The sequence below is a fragment of the Triticum aestivum genome, chromosome 4D (genome assembly GCF_018294505.1).
Source record: "Triticum aestivum cultivar Chinese Spring chromosome 4D, IWGSC CS RefSeq v2.1, whole genome shotgun sequence".
Lineage (NCBI taxonomy): Eukaryota > Viridiplantae > Streptophyta > Magnoliopsida > Poales > Poaceae > Triticum > Triticum aestivum.
In genome coordinates this window covers 29,519,759-29,530,156 of record NC_057805.1, presented here as the reverse complement: position 1 = coordinate 29,530,156, position 10,398 = coordinate 29,519,759, and the positions used below count along the sequence as shown (strand labels likewise).

The following is a 10,398-nucleotide window of genomic DNA, read 5'->3' as shown; positions in this document are numbered from 1 at the left end:
GGTCATAAACGCCTATACCGTAATATCGTAATCAACAAGACATATCTGATAAAATCATAATCATAGATACGACCCTAGCATACATAAGCACACACATCCTTCTAGTGGCGCGTACTAAAGGCTCCATGAGTGTCAAGTTTAGCGAAAGTCACCTCCATCTTAATGAGACATAGAGAGCAACAAAAATGAGGTTCAATCTCTGATGGACTGCCATTCCCTGAAGAGCCTAGCTTGTGGTGCTCCCGGGGGGTTTATGTTGTTGGAGTCGTTTTAACTGTCTGTAGGTTATCGACGGTTATGCTGATATAGCCTTAGCTGTTTTGTGATCTTGGCAGATAGACGAGTCTAGCTCTTGTTCTGCCATGATTGTGCATCATTTTATTTCCTTTTACTGCTTCTAGTCCCTGGTAGTTGTAACAAAAGACAAGTTGTTTCTGATATATGAAAAGCAGAGAGGGTGCTCTCTTTATCAAAAAATAATAATCTCTGATGGACTGGCAGGTACAATACACCATGGGACTATTCTGTTATCTTTGATAGTGGAAGGTCCGAGGGAAAAAAATATCTCATAACTGATTAAAAACCCATAATAACCAATAATCAAACAGATTAAATGACTGATTAAAACATCAAAAAAAATCCCATGAGACTGATTAAAACCCTAAAAAAACCCAGAATAACCAATAATTAAACATATTAAATGAGAACAAAAAAATGTTTATTATTAATTAAATTTACAAATGATGAGAGAAAAGCCTCGTTCTCCATATCTCAAGAAGAACTCTGCATGGACGGGCATATACATGCATGTGTGCGTACATCAATAAATTACATGTGCATGTCATATATATACGTTTGCATTTTGCTTAGCTTCCTCTATAAGTATATTTGGTGTTAGATTGCTACAGATGTAGCATGCCCCGGCCGGCCTCCTCACAAAGCATTACAAGCTGCTTTGGATGCACCACCCCTAGTTAAATACTGACCCATAACATATATAGATAAGATAAATCACTGACGGGAAGTCCCAACCTCCATGAAATCTATGAGCGACACCTGCCCTTCGGCTTGCTGATCGTCGTCGTCGTCCCGGTTCTCCTCGATGCTCGAGCCGCACTTGGTGTCGCTCGAGCTCACGTTCACCTGGAGGAAATCGTAGAACTCCACCGATCTATTCGTATCTGCAAAACAAACCCTAATTGATTCATTCCAGACATACAAGCTAAACTAATGAGAAAACGTCTGTATACTAGAACCCTGCATGCATGCAATGGATCATTCATTTCACCTTCATTCGTGTATGAGCAGTAACCCTCCTTGCTACTGTGATGGCTGATCGCGAAGGGGGCAGCAAATTCTCTGCGGTACTTGTGGAGCAAGGCGGCCATGGTATTCGCCTGCGGAAGTCTCGGCTTCTCGCCGGCGGCGGTGTTCCTAGGGCTATCGTCTTTCTCGGCACCGGCCGTGGTGGTGGAGGCGGCGGCGGCGGGCGTGGCACGTCTGTTGGACGACAGCCTCATCCGCTCCCTGCACCGGCGGGCCATGATCACATGCCAGTGGTTCTTGACGGCGTTGTCGGTGCGGCCCGGGAAGAGCCTGGCGATGACGGCCCACCGGTTGCCGTGGACGCGGTGCGAGGCCAGGAGCAGCTCCTCCTCCTCCTCCGAGAAGGGGCTCCGGTTGATCCTCGGGTCCAGCTGGTTGAACCACCTCAGCCTGCAGCTCTTCCCTGAAATCACAGACAGAGAACAGGTCATTTTCCATGGGTTGATTAATTAAGCTTAGGCGATGTGCTTCAACGACACCATGGATAGCTAGCTTGTGCGCGAAAGATGAATTAGGAAGCAAGAAAGGTAAAATTAACTCTCTCAGTGGCTAGCTAGCGAGATAAAATTGCTCCACAAGTGAAAGAGATGCCATATGCACATCAAGGTGAGCATGACACCCTAACAAATCGAAATTCTCTCGTGGACTAACAAGAAATCCCCCAAAAGTCAGATAAGCTTAACGGAACCGGATTGCGCCTTAACGGAACACAAAGTACACCTAATTAGCCAATAAGAGAGATTCATTAATTCCACACATGATCGGTTGATGCTCATGCATGCATACATGCATGTCCCGTACCTGATCGGCCCTGGAGCTTCTCGGCGATGGCGTTCCAGTTGTGCGGCCCGTACCGCGCGACGAGCTCCTTGAGCCTCTCGTCCTCCGACGGCCTCCAGTGGCCTCTGGTGCACATCCTCGATCGATCGATCAACCAAGCAGCAAAGAATAGCAGCAAATCGCTCTAACCTCTGTCGATCCCTTTAGCTAGCTATCTCTTAAATATATAATTAGATTTGTGAGGCTAGCTGCACATAAACAGCAGCAAAAGAATAATAAACTAACTAAACTAATTTCAGACGCAGATCGATCGATTCGAGGCCACTGGAGAGAGATGAACAAAGAGAGAGAGAAGGGAAGAGAAGAGACAAAGATCGGCAGGATGAGAAGAGGCAAGAGAAAGATAAGGGGTGGCGGATATATAGATAGATAGAAAGGTGGGGAGAGGGGCCAAGGGAAAGTGATGAGCAGGCAGTTTCTCTCTCTCTCTCTCTCTAACTGGCCAACCCCAGCGTGCTAGCTCTCGTTATTGTTGATCGGTTAGTGAGGGAGAAGATAGCGAGTTGGGAGATGGTTACACCGGAGTTAGTTTGATGCTACGTGTGCGCTAACGGGTGGTTTTGTACGTTAAGCTTCGCGAGAGCGGAATAGAAAATGTTAGTTACATGCTATCTATAGCTAGAGCTAGCTAGGTCCACAAGATCAACGAACTATATGTGCAGCAGTGTCTCGCCAGTTACAATTGCTCAACAAACAACATACGGAAAAGAAACCAAATTAAGCACACTGTTTGTGTTTTCTTGTGTGTGTTTGTGTCTCCAAGCATGTGTGACGTGTCATGGAGAAATGCCAACAACTTACTATACTATGACCTTTGCGGCAACCGGTGGCTTGTATTAATTATAGCAACAGTTGATTTGAGAGTTACAACTAATAATTACAACAAATTCTGTCGTGACTTTTTATTACTTAACAAATCAACTTGGCCAAACCAATGTTATTCTGTGCTAGCTAGCTTGTGCTTATCTTGTAATTAATTAAGCTGGTGCAATAATTAATTAAGCCTGCAGGTTGGATCACTGTTATACACATATGTGCCTTTCAGAGAGATCATTTGTTACTGTCTTTCACAGACCGGTGAGCCGGTCTTCGTGCGCAAGGAAAAATTCTGCACTTGGTGCACCTAATGTTTTTTGGGGATTTTGGGGGCAGAAAGATGCCGCTAGCTGCAGGGTTGCTTGGTGGGGGGGGGGGATTCTGTTGTTCAGGTCTCAACATCCCTCTGATGTTTCAAACCTACAACGTCTACTTAGAACCAACCCGTCACTCTCCTTCCCCAAATGTACGCCGCACCTAACTACAACAGTAACATACCTTAAAATAGGTTCTGCTGCGTTCGCCGGTCAGCTGAATAACCTCCTTTTCTTTTCCCTTTTGATAGCAATTAGCTCCAAGCCGACTAATTAATCGTCCTGATCACTACTTCTTGTCTTTACATTGCTCTACCATACAATGCTTTCATTCTCAGGGCTAGTGCAATATTGCATGCATGGGCATTAATGAGCAAGAACACTAATTAAGTATAAACAGATTAACATGCTGGCTAGTTGATCTGTACGTATACTCCATTACAGTACGACTTGTTTGATCTTCTGCTTGCCTAAAATAGGCTGTATAGTTTTTTTTGCGGGAAAAATAGTTAATGAACAAGAACACTAGTTAAGTATAAACAAATCAACAGTACTACTACTACTAAGAATTATTTATGGGGAAGACTTTGTTTCTGCTTGTTAATTGGGAACAAAGAGCCAGCAAGTTAGTTGTTACGGGTTTTCCTGTGCCGTTGGGCGCCTCAGACCTACCTGGCCAATCAATGCAATTCTCTATTCGGTTGCACTGCTAAGCATGCATAATTATGTCAACTGACTACTCTATATGCATGCTACGTACTTCAGTTGCTGCTTAGCGAAATGTTTGTGATTCCGTTTGACTTAATTTGGAACAGCTCTTTTGGTGGTATAACTTTATGTTATGTTTCAAGATAATCAAAATTTGGCTATTGAATGAAACAATATTTCTTTATATATCATATTAATACTAGTTAATGTGTACTATGTGTATTTTGGCGTGATTTCGGCAAAAATATGTTCTGTGCCGTGTGTTACCTGTAAGCCGAGTGTTTTTATATAGTTGGTACAAAGCGGGCTCTTGCCGAGTGCCCATGAAAAAAAATACTCGGCAAATAGCCGAACACTATGCAAATACAGATTTTCCTAAAGTGGTATGTTTCAGCACTGTGATTTCTATAGTTATAGTTTGGCATACATACACAAGATACATGTACTAGCTAGCCATACACAAGTTGAAGAAAAAATTGTTGGAATGTATATTTCTAAAAGCATTCGATACAAAATGCATACGATCATGCAAATTGTGTGTATCAATCAGTGAAAAAATAGCGTGCTATAGCCAAATAGCGCCAACTTTAAAATATGTTATTAGCATCCTATATCACGCTATAGCGTGATTTTAGCGAGACACTATACATTGATATATTTAGCGAGTCATTCCTCGACACACTATAGCGTGCTATATTTTTCAATGGTATTAGCGTCGTGTGTTGCATTTGTATCCCGTTGGACCATGGTTGTGATTGTGGTGGTTTGCTTTACTTATAAAGCAGGGCGAAAGCATTTTTCCGTAATGGTATAGATTGAAGAACACACATGCACGAGCTCCCAAAAGATACAAACATTTTAGTAAGAGTGTATTAGTAATTTGGAACATAAAAGAGGTTATTGCTATGTCTCTATCTTTATTGCTTTTTCTTTTTAGCTTTACCTATATAGAACGTAGCCATCTTTTTTATGATGGACTTTTAAACCTTGGATGATGGAGCCTTGACAACTATATGAAACATTCTTACGATAACGAGTTTATATCACGGTAACAGCAACTACCTGCCAGAAGTTCACATAAATTAGTTCCTTCTTGCGCTAGATTTCTTTGATGGTCAACAATAGAGGAGCTTGTGCTTCTATTGCAGGTAAGATGCATCACAAGAGTTCTAGCTAGCTAGATGTCAGCTTCAACCGTTGGCCTAACTCTGTTCCGTATGCATGGCGCAGGTAAAACTCCTTAGATTTTAAGCAACAAACACCGATCAGCTTAAGAAACGTTAGAAAAAACCTCAACTTGCTGCTGGTATGCATCTTTGTCTTCGGACTAGTGGCAGCTGGAATTGACGTATATACACGTACACTGAACTAACTACTTTTCGAAGGTGGCATGTTGTACACGTTCCTTTTATAAAGAGTATGTTGGGCGTTGTGTCGTTAACTAGCTTTCAGTCTGACACTTTACTGTGCCAAGTCTTTCTCGTTTGAACATTTCGATCCAACCGCAGCGATTTCGTACCGTACCCGATGTCGAACGAGATGGCACTTTTGGACTTTAATTGGACGATTAAGCACATCCTAACGTGTGCATGCCTTGACTGATGGAGACATCACGGAGAACATAAACGCTCCTTAATTTTCTTCCTCGCACACGGTGAAAGATTTTTGTTCCCAAGCATTTGAGAGAGTATAAATTCGTTTGAACACACATGCAAACGATCGAGAAGAGGAGTACGCACTTAACGGCGTTTCGGTGGAGAAAAAGGAGGAACTAACGGTGCAGAAGTGACGTGAGTGCCGTAGACGACTTGGCCATTTTTATAACCAAGGAATCTTGTTCGATAAGGTATCAGGGGTGAGGCGACCTAGTAATCACCCACCCCGGGCTTGCTGAGCAGCTTAGCTGAACCGGTGTTAGTTTCACGTACGGCCCGCCGGGGTTTTCCTGCCTACTACGTACCATCTTTGAACGCCGTGATCTCAGCACGCATGCACGGAGTAGGACTTAGTTAAGCTAACCTAAAGTGAGAACTGACATGCATGTAAACCACGGAAGATGGAGAGATGTGGTTCGTGTTTTGATATGATCTATGCGTGCGTGTGCAAGACAAATATCTTCTCTCTCTCTCTCTCTCTCTCTCTCTCTCTCTTAGGGCATTGAGGTAGTTGATTGGGGTAGCGGTGGGTCTTGGGTGAGGTGGTGTCAAGGTTTTGGATGCCGGGGCGGCGGCCCTGGGGATGGTAGTCAGGGGCAGAGCCCGTGGCTTGGAGCCCACGGTTTATGGTATGCGGCTCCATCTCTTCGCAGTGGCGTGTTCACGGTCGAGGACTCCGGCTGCTCTTGTAGTGTTCGGGATTGTGTTGCTGCGCTCAGCGTCTATGTATCCTACCTTGGGTGTGTGCGTGTGTTTGTACCGGGTTATTGTTGATCGTTGCTTTATATGTAAAGCGGGGCGAAAGCCTTTTTCGGTATACGTTAGGGCATTTCTATCCGATCCCCCAAAAGATAGCGGAGTATCCGACCGAGTAAATCTTAGCGGAGTATTTATACTCCACTAAGTTTTAGTCAGTTCTAAGCCATCCTCTAAACTTAGCGGAGTAAAACATAATTTGCATAAATTCAACCTAATTTCAACCAAAATTTGCATGCATTTAAATATAAGTTCAACATAGATAGGCTTGACAACCGAACATTAAACATATATTCAAACTTAAACCACACTAAAATAGACATCTTCATCGGCCGTAGTGGAGGTTGAGCCAATCCTTTCTCGACAGGCCACACTCGATGAGACATGGGTCCGGGTCGGTGTCGTCCTCGTCGCAGTCGGGGAAGATGCTCCGCCACTCACCGATGTTGAACTCCCTCCTCCTCGCCGCCCTCCTCGCAGCCTTGCACCTTGTCGTCGGAGATGACGATGACCTCCCCGCCATTGTTGACAAATATCGCCCGGTGCGCCTCCACGAGCTCCGGGTGCGTGCTGGTGGCGGAGGTCCTCCATGTACGCCTCGGCAGCGGCGACCTCCGCCTCGATGTGCTCCCTCGCCTCTCGGTCCTCCGGAGCCATCGCTGTGCTCACCACACGCGGCTCCGGCGGGACGAGGTAGACTGGTGTCGTCCCGAACGGGAAGTTCAGCCTCGCATCACGGCCATGGTACCGGACTTGCCACCGGTCATACTCCATCGCGGCGAGCTGCGCCGTGTGGAATGACCCTACCCACTTCCTCTTGTGGGTCTCCCAGTCGGTGATCTCCGCCACCCATAACCCCCACGAGCGCTGTCAAACGCCGAGGTAGGTCCTCTGCGGCGGAGGGAGCTCCGGGAAGTCGGTGAATCGGGTGGGGGCGGGCGGATCAGGCGAGCGGAGGCGGCTCGAGGATGCGCCAACGGACGACGACCCGCGGGCGTGCTGCCGTGGATCCATGCTGCGGATCGGCGGCAGGGACCTCCGGCCACTGTGTCTAGCCATTGGGAGGAGAGGGGCGGCGGGGAACGGCAGGGGACGCGCCGACGCCAGGGCGAGGGGGGAAGAGGAGGCAGAGGAGGGGAAGAGGAGGAGAGATTATTTAGTCGGTTGCGAACGGTGGAGTAAATATAGGGAGATTTGCGGCGGTCAGGTATTTTTTTACTCCAGTATCCGGTGGTGACATCTCCTCCGCGTGCTCGTGCTCGTCGAGGAGGCAGAGGTTGTAGGACTGGTCGACTTGCAAGGAGCCGTTGTCCTCTGGCCTCCGAGAATGATCATTCGTCACATCTACGCCGCTTAGAGCCACTACCTGATACTAGTGCTACATCCACCAATATAGGTGTCAACCGCACCGTAAATGTGGGTGAATCATCCCTTGCCTCGAGTTGTTGCCGGACGCCACGGTCATTCCTGGGCGCCCCTTGCCTCGAGTTGTTGCCGAGGTGCTTGAACAATTCTTCTTGATATACACCTTGTCGCTAATGTGGAATTTCAGCAAAGATATACATAGTCTTGATGAAGATCTGCAGCATACCACCACGGACTCCAGGGTGATGGTCTTAACAAATATCTGCATACCACCACGGATCTCAAGGTGACAGTCTTGCGGAAGCGTTCACTTGGCATCCCTCCCAGAAAGGAGGCTACCGTGGCCCGTGTACAGTTGGATTATTGAACCCATTGGTCACGAACCGACAATAACGTAGCTTATTACATCAGACAAAAGCTCAAATTTGAACCCTAAATATAGTACTCAAATCCTACTACACCAAAACGATAGCGAACCATCGAGGTGAAACTTCGATAGAATTGTATTAACCGGAAATATGCCCTAGAGGCAATAATAAAGTTATTATTTTATATTTCCTTATATCATGATAAATGTTTATTATTCATGCTAGAATTGTATTAACCGAAAACTTGATACATGTGGATACATAGACAAAACACCGTGTCCCTAGTAAGCCTCTACTAGACTAGCTCGTTAATCAAAGATGGTTAAGTTTCCTAACCATAGACATTTATTGTCATTTGATGAACGGGATCACATCATTAGGAGAATGATGTGATGGACAAGACCCATCCGTTAGCATAGCATATTGATCGTTCAGTTTTATTGCTATTGCTTTCTACATGTCATATACATATTTCTTTGACTATGAGATTATACAACTCCCGGATACCGGAGGAATTGAAGGAAATATGCCCTAGAGGCAATAATAAAGTTGTTATTTATATTTCCTTATATCATGATAAATGTTTATTATTCATGCTAGAATTTTATTAACCGGAAACTTAGTACATGTGTGAATACATAGACAAACAGAGTGTCCCTAGTATGCCTCTATTTGACTAGCTCGTTAATCAAAGATGGTTAAGTTTCCTAACCATAGACATGTGTTGTCATTTGATGAACGGGGTCACATCATCAGAGAATGATGTGATGGACAAGACCCATCCGTTAGCTTAGCATAATGATCGTTTAGTTTTATTGCTATTGCTTTGTTCATGACTTATACATATTCCTCTCACTATGACATTATGCAACTCCCGAATACCGGATGAACACTTTGTGTGCTATCAAATGTCACAACGTAACTGGGTGATTATAAAGATGCTCTCAGGTGTCTCCGAAGGTGTTTGTTGAGTTGGCATAGATCAAGATTAGGATTTGTTACTCCGTGTATCGGGAGGTATCTCTGGGCCCTCTCGGTAATGCACATCACTATAAGCCTTGCAAGCTATGTGACTAATGAGTTAGTTGCGGGATGATGCATTACAAAACGAGTAAAGATACTTGCCGGTAACGAGATTGAACTAGGTATGATGATACCGACGATCGAACCTCGGGCAAGTAACATACTGATGACAAAGGGAATGACGTATGTTGTTATGCGGTTTGACCGATAAAGATCTTCGTAGAATATGTAGGAGCCAATACGAGCATCCAGGTTCCGCTATTGGTTATTGACCGGAGATGTGTCTCGGTCATGTCTACATAGTTCTCGAACCCGTAGGGTCCGCACGTTTAACGTTCGATGACGATTTGTATTATGAGTTATGTGTTTTGGTGACCGAAATTTGTTCGGAGTCCGGATGAGGTCACGGACATGACGAGGAGTCTCGAAATGGTCGAGGAGGCAGGCCATGGGAGGTGGCGCGCGCCCCCCTTGCCCCAATCCGAATTGGACAAGGGGAGGGGGCGCGGCCCTCCTCTCTCCTTCTCCCTCTCTCTCCCTTCCCCTTTCCCTCTCCGTTGGAAGGAAGGAGGGGGGCGAATCCTACTTGGACTAGGAGTCCAAGTAGGACTCCCCCCACTGGCGCGCCCTCCTCGGCCGCCGGCCTCCTCCTCCCCCTCCTTTATATACATGGCCAGGGGGCACCCCAGAGGCACAACAATTGTTTCTTAGCCATGTGCGGTCCCCCCCTCCACAGTTTACCACCTCGGTTATATTGTCGTAGTGCTTAGGCGAAGCCCTGCACGGATCACATCACCAAAACCGCCGCCACGCCGTCGTGCTGACGAAACTCTCCCTCGACCCTCTACTGGATCAAGAACTCGAGGGACGTCATCGTGCTGAACGTGTGCTGAACACGGAGGTGTCGTACGTTCGGTACTTGGATCGGTTGGATCGTGAAGACGTTCGACTACATCAACCGCATTACTAAACGCTTCCGCTTTCGGTCTACGAGGGTACGTGGACACACTCTCCCATCTTGTTGCTAGGCATCTCCTAGATAGATCTTGCGTGATCATAGGAATTTTTTTGAATTACTACATTTCCCAACAGGAATACCTTGTGTGCTATCAAACGTCACAACGTAACTGGGTGATTATAAAGATGCTCTACAGGTATCTCCGAAGGTGTTTGTTGGGTTCGCATAGATCGAGATTAGGATTTGTCACTCCGAGTATCGGAGAGGTA

General features: G+C 45.9%; 1 protein-coding gene across 1 annotated transcript; it reads right to left on the bottom strand.

Annotated features, from left to right (window-relative positions):
• Positions 1–701: 701 nt before the first annotated feature.
• Positions 702–2,577, bottom strand: LOC123099498 (transcription factor MYB54). Its single transcript, XM_044521647.1, has 4 exons — positions 2,128–2,577; positions 1,289–1,729; positions 1,033–1,181; positions 702–950 (listed from the first exon to the last, which is right to left on the bottom strand). Exons 1-4 carry the CDS (start codon positions 2,240–2,242, stop codon positions 903–905), a joined length of 753 nt encoding a protein of 250 aa, XP_044377582.1. The 5' UTR covers positions 2,243–2,577; the 3' UTR covers positions 702–902.
• Positions 2,578–10,398: the final 7,821 nt, after the last annotated feature.